The following is a 24,493-nucleotide window of genomic DNA, read 5'->3' as shown; positions in this document are numbered from 1 at the left end:
TTTATCCAAGCTCGTACTGAGGTTAGAAATTTTCTTCCTACTGTTCACGAAGGATAAGCACTACCTCTTCTTCATGCGATAAAGTGGGCTAAAGAACTGGATTTCAATAAAGTGGTTCTCGAAATAGATTGCCAGTGAGTAGTCTTGAGTATCAGTTGTAAGAAGATGGAGTTGAATGAGTTTGGTAACATCATCAATATTTGCAAAACGTTGCTAAGTTCTGAACTAGACTACAAAGTCTAGTGACTCACCAGTTGTCTAGGGGATCTAGAGATTTTGCCAGCCTTCAAGTGTTTCATATTTATCCTAATTGTATGATACTTTTCGTCAAACTGATGTTGACATCGTTATCATTGAAATACCGGCGATTTTATTTACAAATAGTAACAGTTAAAATCGCCACTATATATTTTTCTTATTTTAAAAAAACATGAAAATATTTTTCGAAACGGGCAACCCACCACTGCGCAACCCAACCACTACGACCCATCGCTGCCACCCCAATCGCCACTAACCACCACCCTTCACTAGAATCTGAACTTGTCCCACAACCGCAAACCACCTTGCGCGACCCACAACCACTACCACCATACACAAAGCCACCAACCAGCCATACACGGAGCAAAGATGTGCAATGCAGCATGACACCGGAGAGGCTTAATATGCACCATAAAAATCGTGAGATTTGGCGGTGGTTGTGGTCGGGGTTGAGATCTTGCTGCACATCGCTCCGTCGATGGTGAACGCAAATGGAGTGGCATCGCCGTAGTTTGTAGTTGAGGGGGAGGACATCACAGGGTGCGGGCGGAGGAGAGAGGAGTCGAAGTGCCGATATTTTTTCAGTGGTTTTTTTCTTTAAAAATAAAATAGTGACAGTTTTTAGCCACCACTATTTGTAAATAAAATCATCAATATTTTAATGATAACAACATCAACATCAATTTGCTTGAAAACAATCAAATTGACGTATTTTTAAGAATTTGAGAATCTAATTAGAACTTAAATTTTTTTGGAAATCAAATTGATAATTAAGTTTTTTTTTAAAAAAAGAAAGTATGTTTAACAACAATATATTTAAGAGTATAATGCTGAAATTTTTCATAATCACTTCTGGGATTCGGTTTCCCTACAGTTGCATAAAATCCATTTCCTCACTTTTGTGATACTAGAAAAATCCAAATACGCGAGGGACCAAGCAGCAAATGTACAAAGGCAAAAAAAGTACCGCGCACGTTTCCCACGTGTCCACTATTTCGCGGCATAATAAAAAAAACCTAACATTCGCAACATTCATTATCGAGGACCAAGACGCGATTTTCCTTCTCTCCCGTCATTTTCCCGAGAAAATCAGAAGAGGGGTGGATGATGAGAGGTTGAGACGCTGATCACTCACTCGAAGACGATGGTGAGTTCGATCCGCGATGGAACCAAGCCAGATTCTATCATTGCGGACCACCACAACTGATCCTGATCATGTGAAGGTCATTCAGTGGGACGACTTCCAGCACGATCTTGCAAGGTTGGCCAGTCTCTCTTCCGCGCTCCACGAAGCCAACGAGAAGAAGCGGAATCTTCAGTACAAGCTCGAGCCCCTAATTCAGGTAGGGTTTTAGTTTTCGTTTTGGTTTTAGGTTTAGCCATTGCTAAATGCCGAAACCGGGTTTATGATGACGATGTTATCCTGCGTTTCTTCAATTACGGAAATTGTGTTTGCGATTTTGACGGGTTTACTGTAATGAATGAAAAGTTAAATGGAAATGAAGTTGGAATTTAGTGGCTGGAGGGAAAGCGCGTTTGGTCTCGTGGAGAATGCGAGCTTCAGTGGGGAATGGAATCGCGTTCTGTGTTTGATTACGAAAATTCTTGGCGGAAGGAAATAGAATTGGGGAAGGGAGACGAATGTAATTGCATTTATTTATCAAGATAATGAATTAGATAGCGAGCTGTTTATTTATTTTTTGTTTATTACTACTTACTCGTTGCCTGTTTGCGAATTAGGGTTCACCTTATAAGCGAATACATCGGTTTATGCCTATGCTGTTTTATTACGATTTTGTTTTCGCATTGTGGTTTTTAAGTTGGTGAGCAAGAGACTTCAAATCTCGATCACTGTTTAGTGGGGTTGAAGTTTATTATGGTTGGACTGGATGATCTCTTATCTCTCTCTCTCTTTGTTCTTGGTAATAGTAAGCGTATGTTTGGAAATCCGTTGGTGGGGTGCTGTGCATAAGTTGGTGGAAGGAACCCGTTCATATCTTTTGGGTTGAACATACTTTTGGAGTGTTTGGAATGTGTTTCCAAACATAGTGGAAGTTAAGGGGGAGGGAATGGTTCCAGTTATTTTGGAAAAAAATAATCTCCCTATGTCAGCTTCCGCAGAGAACTTTTGAAAAAAAAAAGCTATTATTTTCTTGGAAAAAATTGGAACCAAACATGTGTGTAATTCCAAGGCCAAGGCACGCTAAAGGCCTTGATGATGATTTAAGGTGATTTTCATGCTTGAGTGTATGTTTGGGGCAGGGGGGGATAGGAGATTGACCTAAGCCTTACCATGGACTGTGGTGTTCAGGTTTTGGGCTGTGTGGTGTTTTAGTTCATTGCCGGGAGGCTTTAGTGTCCATCACTATGTAATGGGAAATTAGGGGATTGATTTTGTTGTATTTATCATAAACAAACTATTTATTTTCTTTTTGTACTACTTGTGGCCCATTTGGGCTCTCCTTATAAGCATATCCAATATATTAACCAACCTAGAAAACTCTTGGAAAGGCAACACCAGCAAAATCTGCCTTTAAGGCATTACAAAGAAAGTCAGAAATACATGATAAGTTGGTTTTGGATTGTGGTATTTAAGTTTATTATGGTTGGACCGGCTGATCTCTCATTTCTCCTTTTTGTATAAAGCCCCCGGGGGGGAGGGGTTTGGCATTACTTATTTTTGGAAAAATAATCTGTTTTTTGCCAGGTTTGATAACAAAGTGATTATTTTCTCAGAAAAAATGGGATCCTAATGTGTGTTAATTCCACTGCCAAGGCATGCTAAAGGCCTTAATGATGGTTTATAGTGATTTTTGCTCGCAGGTGTGTTTAGGGGAGAGGGAATTGCAATGGACTGTGGTGATCTTTTTGGTTTTGGACAGTGGTGTTTGAGTTCATTGCTGAGAGGCTTAAGGTCGATCACCATCTAATCGGAAATTGGGGGATTGAGTTCGTTGCGTTATATCTTAAATTAGAAGCAAACTATTTATTTTCTTATTTATTACTTGTGGCTCATTTTCCATTTAGGGTTTAAGCAGATCCTTCGGTTCACAACTAGGCTATTTTATTACTTTTTTGGTTTTGGATTGTAATGTTTAAGTTTCTAGCCGAGAGGGGCTTCAAATTCAATCTGTTTAGGAGGGTTGAGGTTTATTATGATTGGACTGGATGATCTTTCATCTCTCTTTTTGTTTTTGGTAATAGAAAGTTAAGGAGGGAGGAAATGTACATGTTTGTTCAGCTTGTTTTGGAAAAATAGTCTCTTTTTTGCTGGCTTCCATAAAGAACTTTTGATAACAGTGCAGTTATTTTCTCTGGAAAAATTGGGACCAAATGTGTATAATTCCAAGGGCAACACATTTTATTTATTTATTTATTTATTTTTTTGGGGGGGAGGGGGGCAGGGATTGAACCTAAGCCTTACAATGGACTGTGATCTTTTGGTTTTGGTTAGTGGTGTTTGAGTTCATTAGCGAGAGACTTTGAAGCACACATCACTATCTAATAGGGCTGAGGTGTATTTTGGTTGGACCAGTTGATCTCTTATTTCTCATTGTTTTGGGTAACAAAAAAAAGTTAAGTTGGGGGAGGGTATGAGGTACCTCATCCAAGGTTATCAAACTCGAGAGCTTACGTAAACTCGTGAGAGTTTCATAGACTCGACTTGTAGACTCAATTCATAGTCTCGTAAGAGTTCACTTCATATAAAAATAATAACAAAATATTTATAAATAACATACCAATTAAACATTTCAACAATATAAATTTCACAATACTTAAATAACCAAGTCTAGTAATGCATCACTACTAGATAATAACTTGCAGATGTTATAGTAGTGGTAGATCATTCTCATCGAAGGTTTGTGTTATTAGAGAACAAGGTTTGATGTTATTAAATGTGAGATTTTTTTTATTTGGAAACAACACACTAAATGAAGGTATGTTGAACACTAAACAAACAGAAAACAACCCAAAAGACTTATATTTTGGTTTAATTTTTTTAATTTGCTGACTCGTTAACTCGGTGTTAAACTCGAGAGTCTACCGAGTTTACTTAGAGTTTATAGAGTCTCCCAAGAGTCTACTAAAAAAAGAGTTTACCCACGAGTCAACTTGCAGAGGGTAAATGGACTCATAAACTTGTAAGAGTTAACGAGTTAACTCGAGAGTTTGATAACCATGACCTCATCTTTTTGTTTTCTTGGTTGGGGGGTGGGGGGTGGGGATTGGACCTAAGCCTTACAAACGTGGCTTTGATCCTTAGTAACTAAATCAAACTTTGTTGGCTTCATTTCTTTGTCAATAATTAGTTAATATGGATCTGCAATGCACTTGTTTCTGTTGGTAATTATGCTTTTAAATTTTACCTTTTGGCCTTGTCAGTTTTTTGTAACAGCCTTGTCAGTGGTAACTGGAAAGGTCAGTGGACAGAGATTGGAGAGTCATGTTAAGATGACGTGTGTTTTTCAGTTTGTTTCTTTACCTTTGATTACTTATGAACAAATATTATCTCTGACTAGGCACTTTCTTTTGTCCTAGTATAAATATTTATTATTTAATCTTCCTCTTTTATCAGAATAAGGAGAAAAAACTACATAACTTTGATAAATTATAGTATGAGGCATATTTACCTTTTTTGGGAAAGGATTTAAGAGAAATAATTTTCTGATGATCAAACTTATGATTTTAGTCTGATCATTTTGTGTTTTAAATTTTATCAGTGGATCTGAGTAGGTGTACAATCATTGGTGTGTCATGAATTTTTTCTGTTGCATAACTTGGATCTTGACTGGTAAATGTGTCCATTATGAGTAGATCCATGATCTCTGAACAAAGGGAAATGCTTGATTCCCAAATTCCAACTCAAAATAGCCTGCAAAGCGTAGTAGTCAGTCACTCTATAGAGGTGTTGTGGAGTGTCATGTCTATGGCCTGCTCCAAGGAAGCCTGTCATGTCGCAACTCACCGTTGTGCCTGGAGTGTCATGAATTGCGGCTGTGATTGCATCAAAGACGAAACCCCCTTTTTTGCCCCCTTGAACGATGTCATTTGGTGCTGTTTATGAGGGGCAATCTTGGGATTTTGCCCCCTCCCCCTCTTATATTTGATCAGAACACAAACTATTTCCCACTTTCACTCCTTTCTAAGGTTAAATTACACATTACTCTCATTAGTCTCTTCTCTCTTCAACGCAAACCATCTTACGCAGAGCTCTCAACTGCATTGCCAGCCAAACCGTAGCATTCTGTGGAGTTTCCAGCCAACCCACAACCTGTGGAACTCTGGCACACCATTCTGTGGTTTCTACTTGGTTCACATCCTTTGCAGTCTGTTCTGTTCACATCAAAGGGGGTGGTCTCTTCTCTCTTTGATGTAAACCATCTGACCCAAAGCTCTCAACTGCATTTCCAGCCAACTAACAATCTGTGGAACTCTCATTCTGTGGGTATATTTTTTTGGCGCGCGTGCACAGACATACACATTCTTTAATTTATAATTATATCAATAAATTTTGTAATAGTAGTCATCCCACTATCTGCTATCTTGCTGTGGCTGTTTTGGGGTTGGTTGCTCTGTGCCGTTATCTGGGATTGATAACTATGCTGCTAAGATTTTATTTTAGCACACCAGTTCAGTCTTGTCAGGGTATTGAGTGGTTTAGTTTTTGTTTACACCTTGGGATGCTTTTTTGCACTAATTGTTGGTTTTAGTTGGTTTTTTGTTTTCTTACTGGTCCCTTATTAATGAGCCCGCCTAACAGGTCAATGCTGAATCATTGGGTCGGTTGAATGAACTTGAGGAGATGCGTCAAAAATTGGAATCAAAGAAAATGGTGATGGAGAATATGTCTATACGTTCTAGGCTGGCTAAGGAGGAAGCTAGCAAGCAGGAGGAGCAGCTTAGTGGTGCAGTGCAATCACTTTTGGTGGCAGGGGGTGCTCTTTCTGTAACCAGCAGAAATCTCCAGGTGAGTTTATGTCATATTGTAGTTGGATTTTCATATAATATCTTTTTTTTCTTCTGGAAATAATAATTAAATGTAAAAAGTTCAGTAGTTCTAGGGGGAATGCATTGTTGTCTTATTGAAAAAATTGCTTCATTTTATTGATGTTGAAGTATGTGTTACAAATTGACATTTGGAGTATTGCTCTTTTTTGCTTTTGACTGATTTTTATTCAATTGAATAGAGTATATCTTCCTTAGTTCCACTTGTACCTGTCCTTCAGAAATGAACTTCTTGTTTTATTTCAAATGTCCTCATTTTTTAAAAGCTTTCTTTTCTCTATTAGTCCATGTAAGAAATGGTATTTGACGAATTTATTTAGCTGAATATAAATAAGTTATCATTATTTCTTGTTTTGGGGGAATGGGATTATTGTTTATATTTTACTGGTGTTTTTGTAGTAGCTAGAAAGCTGATGATGCTTTTATTATAGGAATCAAATAGATTACTGTCTGAAGAAAATGGTTATGTTCATCTGAGAAAATTGCAAAAGATGCTCAGGAAGAGGCAACAATACATGACATCTCAAATTTCAATGCTCTATCCTGTTAAGATCGTGGTTGGACCAGCACAAGAGCAAGAGCTTGAAGCATATCCTTTAGGTAGCCTGACAGGTAATGGTTAGATCAATAATAGTCTTTTTTGTATGTGGATAGTGTCCCTAAGGTAAAAAAATGGCTTAGGTCATGCAAAATACGAAACTTGCAATTTAAATAAGGCTTAAATATATTTTTAGTCCTCTAAATTTGGGTAATTGTTTTTTTAGTCCTTAAAAAATGTTTTTATTAGTCACTCAAATTTTCGAAAAGCTACTTTTAATCCCTCAATTTCTTTGCATTAATGGTGTCCCAATTTGTGGTGATTTCTCACTGCTAGAATTTTTTTAATTTAATTTCTTGAAAAATGATTTGTGGCAGTTTAAAATCGCTAGAATATGTAAAAAATCTTCACAATTCAACATCCATGTTTTTATTTTTCTTATTTAAAGTCACCAAAATATGTAAAAAGCAGCCACCAATCCATGAGTCAAATATTTTGGTGATTTCAAATCGCTAGAAATGGTTTTTTAAAAAAATAAATTAAAAATATTTATTTTGGCGGTTAAAAACTGCCACATTTGAAACCATAAACACAATGAACAAAGAGGAACTAAAAGTAGCTTTTCGAAAATTTGAGGGACTAATAAAAACAATGTTGTTTTTGAAGGACTAAAAACAATTACCCAAATATGAATGACTAATAACATATTTAAGCTTTTAAATAAACTAAGAAACTTGAGGTACTGGATGGTTCAATCGTTATCCCTTAATTTCTTACTGGCACCTTGGATATAGTTCTTCCGTAAGTTGGGCTCTTGTGTTGAAAGGGTGTCTTTCATTCTGTACTTCATCTGTCTGATGTGTGTGCCTCATGTCTTGTTCTTTCTTTTGATGCTTCTGCACTAGTTTTGGTTATTGACAACGGCCTTAAATTATAATTTTATAATTTAGTTTGGTACGGTAGATTTTGGTATGGTTGATCCTTTGGATGCTCTAGAAGACCATAGCTATTCATTGAATGTTAAGTATAGTTTATCTTCTGCTAATTTAAATGATCACAATTTTTTTTTTTTGCTAATATTCACTGCATTTCTAAGGGATACTTTGTCTGAATTTTATTGTAAAAGTTTAATTTATTTCATTACTCAGGGACTTCTGCTGGACTAAAACCAATTAATCAAGGATCCTTAACAATTCATGGTCTGCATTTGAATGTGCTATCTTTTCGGAAGATGAGCTTTTTCACTGATAAAAAGGAAATTCAAAATTCTGCTACAGCCCTAGGATATGTTGCACATGTAAGTATTAGAACCTACCTGGCCCTTTTTTGCCTCAGAACTGTTCATTTTATTCTATCTTATGCCTTTTGTGATCCATTTGCAAAATATGTGATGTACAGCTTCTAAATTGTCATATGCATATTTGGTTTAAATACCTTTTCCATCCTTACTAATATAGTGGTTTCTAAATTGTCATATACAGATCATGGTTTAAATACATTTTTTTATGATCTTTATAATGTCCAAACCTTCTGTTTTTTGGTCTTCTGTTACAAAAACACTTTCATGACTAATGGGAAGAACCAAAACTAAAAGGTTTGAATGTTAACAAATTAGAAACATAAAATTACTGGGATTAAAAGCGAAAACTAGTATATTTGCAGTGACGAAGAATGTATTTAAAGCCTTCATATTTTGACATGTCTTGTATATGCAAACTTAATTGCCAATGCTTTTTCGTATCATATACCAAACTTCTGTGTTCCAGCTGCAGCATTTCTTGTTGTAGCTCATGTGGATGATCGTTGAGCTAATAATTATTGAAATGTCTCCCTTTTCGAAAATTTATTTATTTATTGAAATGTTCTTTACTAGACTGATTTTCTCGCAGGCTGTTTCACTTATAGCCTCATACTTGCAAGTTCCTTTGCGATATCCTTTACGGTTGGGTACTTCTCATTCATATATTATTGATAATGCACCTTCAACTGAGCTAACATCTTCTGAAGCTTCATCAAATGCAAACATAAATGCCAAACATGTGGAATTCCCTCTTTTTTTAGAAGGTCAAGACACCACAAGAGCAGCTTATGCTGTTTTCTTACTAAATAAGGTATATATTTCTATTTATTTTTGCTTTGTAGTTACTCTCAATCTTTGAGTTTAAGTGCTCTGTTTGAACTAAGGCAAAACATAACAGGGATAGTCTTATCTTGTTCATTATCTCCTTCAGAATTCCTGAGAAAACAATTTAGTGCATTTTTTCGCTGACACTTTCTGCCCCTTATCATTTGTCTAATTTATTTGTTTGGATCATGGACTTTTTATATTCGTTGACGACTTTATACATTACCATATTTTGCAAGATTGCCGGATCTGTGTTTTGCTCTTGCTTGGTTAGCAGTTTACTTCCCATTTGTTTCACGTAATTAGCTTTCTGGCTATGATTTTTGTGTTGCTTTTTGTAAGAGAAAGTATTCTACTTTTTTGGGACTCTGCTCAAAATTTCCAACATGTTGGTTGATTAAGAAACTATTTTGGCCTTGCTTGTGCTTTTCTCTGTAATGAAGAGAGACTGAATTGGCAGATTTCCATTTTACTATGAGAATAAAGCCTACTACTGTATTTCCATTGTGCTAACTGGAAGTGAGGATGGGTCCTCCGCCAGAATTAGTTTTTTTTTTTTCTTTTTTCTTTCTATTTTTTGTTTTCCCAACTCTTTGTTTGAAATTTGACTTTTCTAAAGTGAGCAATTCACTTTAGAGAGCAGAGTAACAAATCTCAGTTGTCAATGAGAAAATTAAGAGTCAATATCACGTGCACATGCATAACCAATTGTGAATGTATTGGAATATTGACCGTTGCTTTTTATTTTTATTTTTATTTTTAATCAACAGCTGAGATTACTTACTCTAGAGGAGCCAAATGCCTTTGTTCGCTTCATGGCATGAAAGATTAGAAGTTTGTTTGAGTTATGCTTACATTAGATGCTTTAATTCTAAGAAACATCTCATGTTTTTTTCCAAAGATTTCCTCCTACCAAAAAACAAAACTATGATTGTTCTGCAGTTGAATTTCCATTGTCAAGAAATCATCACCATTAAAAATGCATTACATACACTGAAAAATAAAATAAGTTGCACCTTACAACATTTTAGACCATTTGATTTTAACTGCAGGACCCTGCAGTTTACAAACAACTGCAGGTGATCCTGTTCCCTAAATTGAGTAGCAAGATTAGCATTTACTATATTGACAGGCTGTTGGTTTTGCATTGGTGTTGGCTGGCAGGTTGGCTTAGACTTTTAATTCTGTATTATATCTCAAATATGGTCTCCCATACTTGTTAGTGCCTTTTTTTTGTCATTAATTTTTTCTTGAAGTGTGGTTGTCTGAACGATATTTGATATATATTGTACTGTGTACACATTATCCGTCGTGATTAACCTTGACTTACAGCTCCTTTCCCTCGTTCTTTCTGATTGTAGGATTTAGAACAGCTTTTGAATTTCATTGATGCCAAGAGTTTGGGACCACGCCATGTATTGGCTAATTTGAGGGAGCTTTTAAGAACTATCCTGTCTTCAGCTTTTATAGACAACTTGATCTAGTAGTATTTTTCTCTACTGTAACTTCCTTGTAAATTGATTTTTTTTTTTTTAATTCTTGTCCGGGTGCAATTTTTTTGGTGCACCTTGCATTTTAGCATTGTGATCAAAATGGAGTCAAACTTTATATAATGGATTTGGTATTCTTTGAAAAAAGAGAGTATACACTGTCGAAAATATATTGTTCTTTGAGAAGAACATAAATGCCATAAATTCCTGCAAGGATATTATGTATAAGGCAACTTTTGGAGAAATACATACATTTTGCGAAATCAAGGATGAAATCCCTCTTCGGATGGGAAACGGTGATGAAGGATTTATCAAATTTTGTTGATTTTAGTACGCGATGTGATTAGTTTATTTGATTTTTTTTTCTTTTTCAGTTTCTTGATTGATTTTGTATATAATATTTGTGTGTGTATGTCAAAAGGCTTTTCTGGAATGTGCTGCACATAGAAATTGATTTCCTGGAATCTGTGCCTTTGTTGTAAGTTTCCAACTAATAATGTTTTAGGGTCTTTGGACTGTTGGTGGGAGGGTTTAAAAGTATGTTGGAGAGTATAATTTGGAGTCATGTTTGGTTATTCTCTAAAAATATATTTGAGATTAAAAATTTTGCTTGGAAAGAAACAAGACTTTAGATATTTTTGTTAACTTAGTTTGCAAACTTAAAGTTGACCCTGTTTGTAAATTTTAATCTACACTTAAACAATTCATCTCCCTCTATGGGTGCTATTCAAGCTAAAATCAGAAGATAGGAGAAAGGCTGTCAATATTTTGTTTTAGTTTTCTTAAAATTTAAACACAATGGTAAGTGAATAATAATGTAAAAAATCTAAAGTTTTGCTTTTAACTAAATTTACACGGTAATACTTTTACTATACTTCTAATTTAAATAGAAACCCAAAAGTTTTCCGTTTTCTTCTTTCTTATAAAAAAAAAGGTAGAAGAAATTGGGCCAAGGACGCATTGTTTTTTTAAATTTAGCATTTGCGGGTAAATTATAAATTAATCCACTTCTGAATTGAAAATTTTAACATCTGTTACGATTTTATATATATTTTTTACATTAAAATCATTTTACGACTTTTTAATTACGACTATAAAGTCGTAAGATTTTTTTTTATGACTTTAAAGTTGTAAAGTGAATTTATTTTTTATTAAAGTTGTAAATTAATCTATGACTTCAATTTTTTAAAATTGTAAATAATTTTTTAGTTTAATTATTTAATGAATTAATGTATGGTTTATTTTTTTTAGTTTATTTAATGTTTTTTATATGTTTTTAAATATTTTTTACTGATGTTAAAAATTATTATTTATTTTTGTAAATTAAAAAAATAATGTAAAAGATCTAAATTTAAATAAAAATATTAAAATGCACTACATATTTGTTAAAAAAATATTAAAATATTATGTTACTAATATTAACAAATAATATTAACTTATAATTTATCAAATAATATTAATTTTTTTAAAAAAATTAACTAATTTTTAAAATTTAAGTAAATTAATAATTCGGTACAATAGTATTAAAGATAACATAATAGATTCATATAAAATGAATAATACAAATTAAAAAGAAACACAAAATTAAAAGTTAATTTTTTTTTTAAAAAATTAATATTATTTGATAAGTTATAAGTTAATATTATTTATTAATATTAGTAACAAAATATTTTAATATTTTTGTTAAATGAATATGTAGTACATTTTAATATTTTTATTTAAATTTAAGTTTTTTGCATTATTTTTTTAATTTACAAAATAGATAATAATCCTTAACAATAGTAAAATATAGAAAATATTAAATATAAAAGTTATAATAAATAAAAAAATATACCAAAAATATATAAATTATTAGCCTATCAAAAATACATAAAAAATTATATTAAATAAAACAATATACCAAAAATTAAGAAAATATTAAATAAAACCACATTAAAAAATATAAAAAATATTAAATATAAAAAATATATTAAATAAAAAATATACAAAAAATATTAAATTAAATCATATAAAAAATATAGAAAATATTAAATAAAAATAAAAAATAAATCGTACATTAATTCATTAAATAATTAAAATAAAAAATTACTTACAATTTTAAAAAAATTAAAACCATAAACTAATTTACGACTTCAATAAAAAAAATTCTTTATGACGTTAAAATCATAGAAAAAACTTTTATGACTCTAAAGTCATAATTAAAAAAATAATTAAAATTGTAAAATATTTTATGACTTCAATGTAAAAAAAATATGAAGGGATAACTTATAGTAATAGATGTTATAATTTATATCACAATGAATATTAATTTAAAATTTAACCCTAATGGTAAAAAAAATTTTAAAAATTATCCCCTCATGGTACTTTGGCCAAGAAATTGAGAGAGCTTATAATTAATGAGAGGTCAGTTTCAGCACTACATTTAATTAGTAGGCTTGTAGCTTGTTGCATCAGAAATCTAAAGATGGAAAGCTATCATGCTGTCATAAAGAGAATCAATTTCCTCTGCAGCAATATATTGTCACCACCTTATGAAAAGCAAGAGCAGTAGTAAAATTGGATATCAAACATCAATTTGAAAATTTACACAGCAGAGTTTTAGTACATGGAGAGAATCTGAATCACCTATTTCTGGGAACTAGGAGCTTTGAAAAATTGCAGCCTTTGCTAAATAGTACTACTATCTTTTGATTATTTTCCCAATTCATTTTAAAATTCTGAAAGACAAAAACTGCCTGAAGAAGTTAATAAATTAATTGATCTTAACTAAATATCACTTCTCTCCCTCTCCCTCTCCCTCTCCCTCCACCTTTTCTTGAAAGCCTTTATCTCAGCTTCAAACTTCTCTCTCTTTTCTATTATTTCCTTTACTCCGCTATTTCCAGGTGAGTTTTTTTTTTTCTTTTCATTTTTGTGATTTTTCCAATTTTTATGCCAGGTTCATCGCTTGATTAGCTTTTTACTCAGTTGAAATAGTTTGCTGATAGCTCTTTTGAAGAGCTCAATATCGCGTATTTATATGTGCGGATTGCAATGTTTAGTGAATAAATTTGAAGTTCTACCTTGAAAATACATACTACTTGTTTTCTAAGCATATGAATAATCGGTTTTTTTTTTGTGACTTGTTGGTAATTGAAACTCAGCACTACTCAAGGAACCTCTCTGTCATTAACGAGAAATTTATTTAGGTAGTCTGCAAGTATATAATCTCAACCATTTTTTTATGGTAGTAGTAAGTACTAAGAATTTTCAATTTATAAGAAAATAATTAATAACATTTAAGACCAAAAAAATATATATGTCTTATAAAAATTAATAGGGATCATAATAATTCTCGTGCCCTAATAATTTATCGTACTTAACCCCTTTTAGAAAACTGAAACAAATACTACAACGTACAGGCACAATCATAAAATGGTTTCAGCTTTCATTTGAAACCAAAAAGTTCTTGTGCTCACTTCTCTGTCCTTTTGGTGGGTTTGTTTTTTCTCTTTATTCTTCCGCACCTTTCTCTTCCTTTCTGATCAAAGAATAAAATTAAGAAAATGCATGTAGCCCTCTTCAACTTAGTATGGTTTTGGAGGCTTTGTTTCACATTCTGACAGAAAAACAGTTTTTTTTCCCCTACCCATCTCAATAGTTATTGTGTGATTTTTAAATGCTATTTGGTAATGAGACCTTAGTTTTTGGTCTTTATAGTTCTAATATAATTAAAAAAAGTTGTTTTATTCTTCAATATTGAGAAAGAAACTCATGGTTGCTGGAATTTTTTTGTTTTACATTTAGGTTGGTGAAATCATACATCTCTCCCCTTTGTGTGTGCAGAAGAAGAAGAATATGGCTACCAATGGTCCACTTAAGAGAAAATCTCCACCAGATGATGAGTCTGTCAACTTAAAAATCAAACTTCAGGTGTATGCATGACTCTTTCCACAATATTCCTTTTTTTTTTCGTAATAATTTTTTAGCAGAGTCTGCACATATATACATAAACAGAGTGCACCTATCTTCTATAAATATGTATTGGCCTGTTGTTGTAGACCTGTAATGTCTATAAAGATATTGATTGTCATATTGAACAAAAGTTATATATTCGTGAATCAAATCATTATTACATGATAGAGGACTAAAATCATGCAATTACAACACCTGAGGTTATAATCGTACATTGTTATACTGAAAGACCCAAAATGGAATTTGAATACAACATTTGAGTTCTCACCTTAACTTTTCTTCATTGAACCATAGGATGGGCGTAATTTGTTCTTCAAGGTGAACCGGGATATGAAGTTAATTAATGTATTCAAAGAGTTCTGTGATCGACAGAAGTTGGATTACGAGACCCTGAAGTTCATTTATGACGGTTTTAACATTAAGGGGAAACATACAGCAAAAATGGTTAGTTTCTTTCATAAGAAGTCACAAAGTTCTTAGTGTTCATATTTTCTAATATCTCATAATTGAGAAATGTTAATAATATATAATGGACGATTTAATGGGAGAAACACTAGTTGAATGTCAAATAAAAATCCTAAATACCTTTTGATTAAAAGAGAAAAAAAAAACAGTTTTCTTAAATGACTAGCTCCATATATAACCATACTACTACAGTTTGTAATCATCAATAGGGCTGGGTATGAGAGGTTATTTCAACCTATTTCCCTTTGTTGTTGTGCATCTACTGTTAGTGTAGAAGTAATATTTACTACTATGGAAGAAGATTATGATAAAATATGTATTTTCTTGGGAATGAAAAAAAAATTGATCTACAAAATAAATAGGATAATTCTAAAGTTTTTTGTGTAATTTAATTTTTAATTAAGGCAATTCTCATAAAAAATATAGATAATTCGTCAGTTCTGTGTGCAATTTGTATTCCATTCAAATTATTTTCAATAGGAATCAAGGGAATAAATGCCTTGTTCTTTTAGATATAGTCCTTTTTTTTTCTTTCATACAACTAACCTATAGTTTAATTTTTTATATTATTGTAACTTGATATTCCAGCTTAATATGGAAGATGATGCTGAGATCGTGGCCATAAGACCCCAAATTGGAGGTGGTGCTGCGGCACTTTGACTCTTAAAAGCATTAGCTAGGAAATGGTTGTTGTACTGCTTAGAGTTTGTTAATTTGCTTAACTGACATGGTACATTATATTATCAGAAAAAGTACGCACTTTAACTCTTTGTATATCAAGTTTATATGTTAAACTTGAGTAGTATTAGTAACTAATGTACTGAACAAAATTGAAGACTAAGGACTAAGGAGAGTGTTTTTAGTATTATCATTTTATCAGTTTCGTGACTCTATTTTTTTTTTTTTTGTCTAAACATGCTCTGCCAAACACACCATTAAATCCATCGGAAACCCATAAGCCACATCACCAAACCAAAAACGTTCTAAATTTCAAATCTAGGTTGAAAGTGTTTATTTCTCTCCAAATCAGGTCATTCCAGTTATGAAAACTTTATCAGTGGGACCCATGATTTTTTTTTTTAATATTTATCTCCTGTTCGACGCTACCAAAACCGTGCACGTTTCCCAGAATCATCTCAACTCATTGCTCTTCTTTGCCCCTTTGGCGGTACCAAACTGACCCTTAGGTTTGAATAATAAATAATAACAAATGTTATTAAGTATTTTTAAGACATTGATTAAAAGATTAAAAAAATATATTTTTATTATGATGTGTAAAATATACTGTTCATAATTTTTTACTTAAAAACACTGGTTAATGATATCCATCAATAATTGAAGTGTAGATATATAGTGCAATGGAATGATGTCACATGAATATGAACAAGGAATAATGAAGGTGGGTGGGGGAAGAGAAATGGACATGGCATGCATGTGGGTGTATAGCACAAGCTAAGTTGCCAAAAACACTCAAGGAATTAATGGATATGGTGTGGACCGTAGGTACTGTAAAATTATGCATAAAAATAGAACAAGGAGAGTATTTCAAGGGCTGATCGAATAGTTTTCTGTTTTGTTTCTTTTCTCTTTCACAATTCAGCAGCACATAGGCATATATAAGATGAATGACTCTTAAACTACAAGAAGTTACAATTAGATAAAGAGTCACAAGGCACAGCAATAATTGACTATATTGGACAGCACATTACTCATACAACAAAAGCTATGTAAAAATCACAGTACATTTGTTTTATTTTGAATTCCCATCGCATCTTCTGAATGTAAACGAATTTTGCTTCTAATTTATTTTACATTTTACACTGTAAAATACTTCTAATTTAAATAGAACCTCAAAAGTTTGCTTTCTTATTATATTTTGATTTATTTATACCATTTTCTTCTTTTGTATGAAAATGCAATCTGTTAAAGAAATTGAGGACGCTTTTAATTAATCACAGGACAATTTCAAGTATAGACTTGTTGCATTAGAAATAATAGAAAGAATGACAACGTTGAAAGCTATCATGCTCTTTCACAAAGAGAATCAATTCCTTCTGCAGTAAGAATAGCTGAACACAGATTTGAAAATGGGCACAACAAAATATCTTTCTTTCTTATAAATATAAAAATATTTAAAATTTATTATGTAAAATTTTTAGTATATTTTTTATTTTTGTAAAATTAAAATATATTGTTTTTCCTGAAACAATAAACATACTTGCATTTTTTTACATCGATTACCTGATATAAAAAAATGTCACATGTATATACTTAAAAAGTCATGATACATCTTAATTTTATATGAGAATAAAAAGCACACTTTAATTTTTTTTTTAAATAATTTCAAACATTTTTATATTTGAGAGAAAAAACATATTTAACCCAATTTGAAAATATGAAAATCTACATCACTCATGTAACTTTTGTCATTAACACCTTTTAGGAAACTGAAAAAACAAACACTAGGAGTTACAACCACAACCAGATCTAGCTTCAAGGTTTTTAACTTTCCAGAACTGGTGTGATTTTCTCCTCTTCCTTTGTCACCAATTCAAGAATAAAATAAATTTCATGAACCCCTCTTCAACTTATTAGTGTGGTTTTGTTTGAATTGATGTTTTATTTTCCCACTCATCTAAAATGTTTTGTGCAATTTTCAATTGCATGTGTTGAAGAACATGGCTACATCCAGATGATGAGGCTAATGATAATATCCAAATCAATTTTTCAATCATAGATCAGGCGTATGCATTACTCTTTCTACAATAGTCCTTTATTTTCTGCTTTTTCTTTGCCCCCCTTGATTATATTCTAAGATTCAAAATGATAACAAGTATAAAATTACCTTTTTCTTTATCTTATTAAAGTATCAATAGAAAAATTACCTGTCTGATTTTGTATCCTTTTTTGCATTATATAGAACCGTACGTTCGTGCCTAAAATTTGTATATCAATAGTTCGATATACAACATATGTTAGGATGGGCGTTTTCATATTTCTAATATCACACGATTTGTTTTGCTTCTTTATTTAGTTGAGAGTTAAAATTATGGCTGAGTTCTTCAATTTTTTAAAAATTAAATAAGTGTTTTGTATATAAATATTTTTTTTAAAAAAATAAATAAGATTTGCTTCTTAAAAAAACAAAAACTGTTTATTATACAATCCTTTATTTCTTAACCGATCAAATACATCCTAATTTTCTAAAGTCAAAACCGCCACAAAAACAATAATTTATGGCTATTTTACTAACTCTAAGAACTTAATTAAAATAAAATAGATCGGGAACATCCTCATGTATTAAATCTTAAAATTTGTGATTGAATAAATATTACATGCACTATTTACTCATTTTTAATGTATGAAATATTTAAATTTAGGGATTAAATTAAGAACCAAAGTAATCAAGTTAAGAATAATTGGAGAGTTGCTAGTTCATCCATGTGATCAAACCTCGCATGGCCATGTTGATGTTACCAATGCAATGCGCTTCGCTGTTCATGTTTCCCATCACGATTGAGAAACCCTAACCCCAATCCCCCCGACCAAAATGGTGAAGAAGAAGGTCCCCGATTGGCTCAACAGCTCTCTCTGGTCCTCATCATCGCCGTCGTCCCCTCCCTCATCCGCTGTCGCCAGCCCCTTCGAACAGCCACCTCCACCTCCACCGCGTCCTCCATCCCCCGCCGTCGTCACCCCCTCCGAGCCGCCGCCGCGTCCTCCGTCGCCTCCCGCAGTCCACGATCCTCTGCCGACGCAGAGAATCGATGATTCGCCGAGGGAAGATCACGGCGACGGCTTTCGTTCCGCGCACGACGTGTCTCGCCAGGCTCAATTGCTGGCCGAGGTTCCCTCTCTCCGCCTTCGCCTGCTTCTGTATAACGACATTGAAGTTTCGTTGATTAGTGAGTTTAGTAACAGTGTTGATTTTGTGATGATTCAGTTGTCAAAGAAGGTGGTGGATATGAGCGAGTTGCGGAGCCTCGCGTGTCAAGGTATACCTGATGCTGCTGGGATACGTTCTACTGCGTGGAAGGTTAGGTTTCTTTTTCATTCTTTCTTTTCCCTACATTTTAGTCGTTTTTTTTAAGGAGTTTAATTTTCCTGCACAATTACTCTAGAGATTTTTACATTATCAACAGATGAAAAATCATGTCAAATATGACTTTTAATATAGTAAGTCTATAAACTTACCATTTATGACAATTTGCGATTGCATTGTAGATTCATACTCAAGAGTGTATTTTAGTTGATATAGTGTCAGTGCATTCTAATTAATTTTTTATTGTCTTCTTTTTTGGTGTGTGTGATGAAATTGATACTATAGTTAAATCCAGCTTAAGTGATTGTTTGGCATGGATAGGAATGCAGTGACGCTTGAATGGATATTTAAATAAAGAAAGAAAAGGAATAGAAATTTAGTTTCTGATATTTTTAGGTGAATTAAATTTATTTAGGAAAAATGGAGCAAGGATTTCTGCACTAGGGATGTGCATTCCAAATCATCTAACCAAATATGCAAGTGGCTTATTCCCATTCCATTCCAACCAAACAGGTTGTGTGTTCATAAGTCTAAGTAAGGATATGGTTTGGTTGCTATTGGTTAGTCAAGAGTGTTTTCCTTTATTGACGGAAAGATGGAAGTGAAATCATGGAATGCTGTTGCAATTTATGCTTTTTGATACTTGCAGCTTTTGCTTGGATATCTTCCACCAGATCGAGGGCTTTGGTCAGCTGAATTAGCCAAGAAGCGGTCACAGTACAAACAATTCAAAGAGGAGATTTTCATGAATCCTGTAAGTTAGTTGGTTAGGGAACTTTGATGCCTTAGTGTCATCATCTCATTATTTTTGTTAAACTTTTGTTTTGTTTGGGTGGGTGGGGGGGTGAAGCTGTAAAGATGCCTTAATTGTCATAAGATTGTATGATAAATAACTGAAAACTACCAGTGGTTGAGCTAGAGCTTTAGAATGAAGTAGCATTTCTTTGCACATTATCACTGATTCTTGTGACAGACTATGGTTTGTAGAAGAGAGATAATTCTAAGGAATATGTCGTCACATTAATTATTTGAATTTAATTGTAGTTTACTTGGTTCTTTCTGTCACAAACTCACAATGATAGGGTGAATGCGTGTCAATGTGGAATTGATAGGGTGTATGTGTGTACAAGAGGAATTTTGTGGAATTAGTGATTGCTAATGCATATTCTATTCTATTTGCTTTATCTATTTGGCTCTCTGAATGTTTCTGTGGCTAGCTAGTCAGAAATCACAAGGAAGATGTTCAACTCGACAAATTGTGATACTGGTGATGCCAACTGTGCGAGGGCGTTGCTCTCTAGATCCGAAATCACTCATGGGGAGCATCCTTTGAGTCTTGGGAAGACCAGCGTATGGAATCAGTTCTTCCAGGTAGACTGTAAAGTGCTCTAGTACTTACCATTTAAAGGAAAACTCATCCGATACCTTTCAGCTTAAAACTGTTGATGGTATTCTAGCATTGGTGTGAAAGTTTCAAAACACTCGAGGAATTATAGGATATGGTGGACCGTACTGTACGTACTGTAAAATTGTGCAGAGAAATAGAACAAGGAGAGTATTTTTGGGGCTGAATCCTCTTTCACATTTCAGTAGCACATATTTATAGATAGACAAGTGACTGTTAAATTACAAGAAGTTACAATGAGATAAAGAGTCACAATGTAAAGAGCCCCAGCAATTTTTTACTTTTATTGATATTAATGAACAACACAATACTCACACAACAAAAATTAAGTAAAAATTACAATGCATTTTGATAATGTTGCTTACTCCATCAATATTGTCTCACAATGCATCAGTTCGTGACACTTTTAATTTTACATGAACGGGTGATAACTGAAAACCATAATTCTTCATGAAACTTCCTTTACCAAAAAAATATGGATTGATCTCATATGGCTTATCTGTAATGACAATCATTTATTGTCTACAGTGAGATGCTTCTCTAAATTTTTAACTGTACAAGATTACCCTGTGATCTATTTGTTCCAAACTTCCAATAATGAAATGTCTTTATGAAATTGGGATAAGCAAATTTGTTACCACATGGTCTTGCTACTGTCAATATTTTAATCTTTAATGAACTCTTGTGTTCATTATTGTATCACAATTATATAAATCTCATGCTAATGCCCTATAATACTCTGTGCAAAGGCTGTTGTGAAGCAAATCTCCTTCTTTGCATTTTGTAGGATACAGAGATCATCGACCAAATTGACCGAGATGTAAAGCGCACTCATCCTGATATGCACTTTTTCTCTGGTGATTCCCAATTTGCAAAATCTAATCAGGTCCTTTATTTGTCTTGAAATTCATCCAAACTCCAAATTCAAGTCTTTTCTGCCATGAACCCTTTGATTTATTATTACTATTTTTCGCGGGGGGGCATTTTCAGGAGGCTTTGAAGAATATATTAATTATTTTTGCAAAGTTAAACCCAGGCGTACAATATGTGCAAGGAATGAATGAGATATTGGCTCCTCTATTCTATGTGTTAAAAAATGACCCAGATGAGGAAAATGCAGTGAGTATATGCTTTTAATCTTTTCATTGTTTGTCATATGATCTATCATTGGTTTGCATTATCAAACACCTGATTCTCTGTTATTCTCCTTGTTTGTAATTCATGCTCTGTTAACACCACTTGCCATAGTATGTTGATTTTAATTGTATGTGGTTTCTAAAGACTAATTGGTTCAAATTTCATTTGAAGAAGTACTTTTCCTTTGTTATTCTTCTCTGATCAGATGCACTATATCTGTATGCAAGTGTTTCAGTCTTTTACATTTTTTGTATGCATACATTCTAAAAAGTTCATGTTTCCTCTTTCATTTGGCTGATACTTTCCAGTGTATGCTTTAATAGAAGAAGGGGCTGCTAGAATGGGGAAAGGGAAGACAAATAAAAAATTCAGGTGTGACAAGTTAAAAAGTAATCATTGCTAACTTAGGGGAATTGGGACAAGAAATTTTACCAAATGTAATTCGGCATTGCCTTGTATACATAAAATAGAAAGTATGTGAAATAGTTAATATGACCATGGGAATGTTGATTTTGTTGTAAACAATTTGCTTAGGTGGCAATATGGTGGAATAATGTAGATTCATAATACTGTCATGTTTAATTGTATTATTGGTTGACTCTGCTCAACAGTTCCCTATTATTATTTGCAGGCCTCTGCTGAAGCAGATGCATTCTTTTGTTTTGTTGAGCTATTGAGTGGGTTTCGAGATAACTTTGTTCAACAACTCGACAATAGTGTTGTGGGAATCCGTTCAACCATTACGAGGTTGTCCCAGCTTTTGAGAGAACATGATGAAGAGCTGTGGCGTCATCTTGAGGTTACTTCTAAGGTAAGACAGTTTTAGTATATATTCTATCTTCTCACAGTTCCCTTTTTGTTTAAATTTGGAAATATTGTGAGAGGATAAGCATTTCTGTTAAAGTATTTTGATTCTTGATATTATAATTAGTTATTAATTATTTATTTGTACATTGCATGATTGCAATATCTACTGTTATGCTAGAATTGTGTATTGCTCTGTTATAAATTTGTTAAATAAGCTAAATAATAAATAAACAAGAAAGTGTGGCTCCTTCCTGCTTCATTATGACCTTCTCTATGTTAGAATTGTTATTTTGGCCACTGTTTTTCTGTCTGTTTATACTGTTTTATGTTTCTCAACTAGTTAAGTGACGGGCCTTTGACTAGTTATACTTTTTTTGCATGCACACCTGCTGGATGATTCAACCATGTATTTGCTTTTGGCTATTGAACAGTTTATCAGATTGCTCATATTTTCTGGTTCTGAATTTCAGGTCAATCCTCAATTCTATGCATTTAGGTGGATTACTCTCCTGCTGACTCAGGAATTCAATTTTGCCGACAGCCTTCACATTTGGGATACTCTTTTAAGCGATCCAGATGGTCCACAGGTACAAATGTACAATTCATATTTAACCTTGTACTATGATCGACTTGCATTTAGACTTGTGGTCCACTGCCTCTTGTATAAAAACAATATAAAGCTACTTTTACTTGACAAAAGAAAGAGGAGAGAATTTGGCTCTACATGAGTGTAGTATAGTTCAAGTGAGCACCATTAACGAGTAAATCAAGACAATTTTAAGTTTTTATCAACAATATATTTTGCTATTAGATTGCTTTTCCAAGTTGTTTTTTTCATAATGGTGATCTACTTTGCACTTAACTCTGCAGGAAACTCTTCTTCGGGTATGCTGTGCAATGCTTGTTCTCGTTCGTAAGCGCCTCCTTGCGGGTGATTTCACTTCTAATCTCAAGTTGCTGCAAAATTATCCCACCACAAACATTAGTCATTTGCTCTATGTTGCCAACAAGTTTCGTGTACAGTCAGTCTAAATGTGGCATTTTGCTCTTCTATCTCTAATTTCGCTTTCAAATTCAGTGCTTGTAAATGACTTTAAGTGTGAGACCCACAGCAGTGACGGTTTATTAATTTTTTTAATTTATAATTTGTACGTAATTTTTCTTGGGGGGAGGGGTCAATGTGAGCTTGGGCCTTGGTGAAGTACGCTCTTATAATAGCAGGAACTTATTTTATTTTTTTATTTTATACTCTAGGTATTTTTTTAACCTTACCACATTCAATTCTGTCCACTCTTGAATGAACAATTCATTGCTAAGACATTAGGTAAAGCTAGTTATCCATGTACTAGTATTATAAAGATATTTTTTAAATTTAAATAAAATGTAATGTATAAACAAAAATAAATTAAAGTGATAAGATTTTAAAATCGAAGACAAAATTGTAGAAATAAGTTATCAAAATCTTTCCACATCAATATTTGGAAAGGAAATATATATTTTGGTATAATGTATAAATATTTAAAATTTAAATTGAATAAATCGAAATCAAATTTAAGTAGTATTTTTTAAAATAAAAAATTTAAATGAATGATTTTTCGCATCAAAATGATAAAGTGATTAGTGTTTATAGTTTTAAGAATTAGAACGAGGTTTTATTCTAAAATTAATGTATTAAGTTATTTAAAAATATAAAAGTAATTAATAGTGAAATTGAGGATAATGTTGTAAAATTGTGCTGCATTTATAAATGTTCCATATCGATGAATAAGTATATTTTTGTAATTTGTGTTTGATTCAACTTATTTTAAAGGAACAATTTTTTTTTTCTATTTTAAAGAATCTTTTAAAAAATAATTATTTTTGTGAGAGATTCTGCATCGATAAATTATATAACTAAAATAAAATATATAAGAGATAGTTTTTATTTTACAAATTGATTTAGTAGGTTTGAGATATATTTCAAACCCAAATTTAAAATGCTATCAATGTCTACAACCTTCACACTTGATACGCCTAGGTTCTCAACATGAGGGAAAATGTTAGATATCTCACGTCAACTAATCATATAATAAAAAATAGTATATAAATGAAAATAATCCTTGCCATGTAAGTTAATTGGGTAAGATTGAATTAAACTTTGAATTTTAAAGAGTTTCATTGAAAATTATTGTCTCTAAACATGTTTTATAAGCAAATGATTCAATGATAGACATGAAATAATAAAGATGTTTATGAAAAACTAATTTATTTTGTAATTCAACACTTC

At 32.7% G+C, this 24,493-nt stretch overlaps 3 protein-coding genes across 4 annotated transcripts; all 3 read left to right on the top strand.

Annotated features, from left to right (window-relative positions):
- Nucleotides 1-1,273: 1,273 nt before the first annotated feature.
- LOC114412896 (UV radiation resistance-associated gene protein-like) lies at nt 1,274-10,733 on the top strand. The gene is made up of 6 exons (XM_028377000.1): nt 1,274-1,601; nt 6,020-6,226; nt 6,696-6,876; nt 7,951-8,099; nt 8,692-8,913; nt 10,289-10,733. The coding sequence occupies exons 1-6, from the start codon at nt 1,422-1,424 to the stop codon at nt 10,409-10,411; spliced, it is 1,062 nt and encodes a 353-aa protein (XP_028232801.1). The 5' UTR covers nt 1,274-1,421; the 3' UTR covers nt 10,412-10,733.
- Nucleotides 10,734-12,949: 2,216 nt separating this feature from the next.
- On the top strand, nt 12,950-15,707 carry LOC114411541 (small ubiquitin-related modifier 2-like). 2 transcript variants are annotated; one of them, XM_028375188.1, is made up of 4 exons: nt 12,950-13,302; nt 14,243-14,329; nt 14,666-14,815; nt 15,425-15,707. In XM_028375188.1, the coding sequence occupies exons 2-4, from the start codon at nt 14,255-14,257 to the stop codon at nt 15,494-15,496; spliced, it is 297 nt and encodes a 98-aa protein (XP_028230989.1). In that variant the 5' UTR covers nt 12,950-13,302; nt 14,243-14,254; the 3' UTR covers nt 15,497-15,707. The 2 variants fall into 2 exon arrangements, with proteins under 2 accessions (XP_028230989.1, XP_028230988.1); XM_028375187.1 differs by having other exon boundaries at nt 12,951-13,302; nt 14,204-14,329.
- Nucleotides 15,708-18,202: 2,495 nt separating this feature from the next.
- On the top strand, nt 18,203-23,493 carry LOC114412894 (TBC1 domain family member 13-like). The gene is made up of 9 exons (XM_028376997.1): nt 18,203-18,683; nt 18,780-18,872; nt 19,528-19,632; nt 20,100-20,249; nt 21,071-21,169; nt 21,274-21,402; nt 22,052-22,231; nt 22,698-22,814; nt 23,098-23,493. Exons 1-9 carry the CDS (start codon nt 18,387-18,389, stop codon nt 23,257-23,259), a joined length of 1,332 nt encoding a protein of 443 aa, XP_028232798.1. The 5' UTR covers nt 18,203-18,386; the 3' UTR covers nt 23,260-23,493.
- The last annotated feature ends 1,000 nt before the right edge of the window (nt 23,494-24,493 follow it).

The sequence above is a fragment of the Glycine soja genome, chromosome 5 (genome assembly GCF_004193775.1).
Source record: "Glycine soja cultivar W05 chromosome 5, ASM419377v2, whole genome shotgun sequence".
NCBI lineage: Eukaryota > Viridiplantae > Streptophyta > Magnoliopsida > Fabales > Fabaceae > Glycine > Glycine soja.
The sequence above is the reverse complement of the archived record's forward strand: the minus strand, read 5'-3'. Positions and strand labels throughout refer to the sequence as shown.

Coding starts and splice junctions, on each gene's coding strand:
- LOC114411541 (XM_028375188.1), top strand. CDS start 14,255: ATGGCTACCAATGGTCCACTTAAGAGAAAATCTCCACCAGATGATGAG. Junction 14,330..14,665: donor ACTTAAAAATCAAACTTCAG/GTGTATGCATGA, acceptor ATTGAACCATAG/GATGGGCGTAATTTGTTCTT. Junction 14,816..15,424: donor GGAAACATACAGCAAAAATG/GTTAGTTTCTTT, acceptor TTGATATTCCAG/CTTAATATGGAAGATGATGC.
- LOC114412896 (XM_028377000.1), top strand. CDS start 1,422: ATGGAACCAAGCCAGATTCTATCATTGCGGACCACCACAACTGATCCT. Junction 6,227..6,695: donor TAACCAGCAGAAATCTCCAG/GTGAGTTTATGT, acceptor CTTTTATTATAG/GAATCAAATAGATTACTGTC. Junction 8,914..10,288: donor CTGTTTTCTTACTAAATAAG/GTATATATTTCT, acceptor TTCTGATTGTAG/GATTTAGAACAGCTTTTGAA.
- LOC114412894 (XM_028376997.1), top strand. CDS start 18,387: ATGGTGAAGAAGAAGGTCCCCGATTGGCTCAACAGCTCTCTCTGGTCC. Junction 18,684..18,779: donor AGGCTCAATTGCTGGCCGAG/GTTCCCTCTCTC, acceptor GTGATGATTCAG/TTGTCAAAGAAGGTGGTGGA. Junction 21,403..22,051: donor ACCCAGATGAGGAAAATGCA/GTGAGTATATGC, acceptor TATTATTTGCAG/GCCTCTGCTGAAGCAGATGC.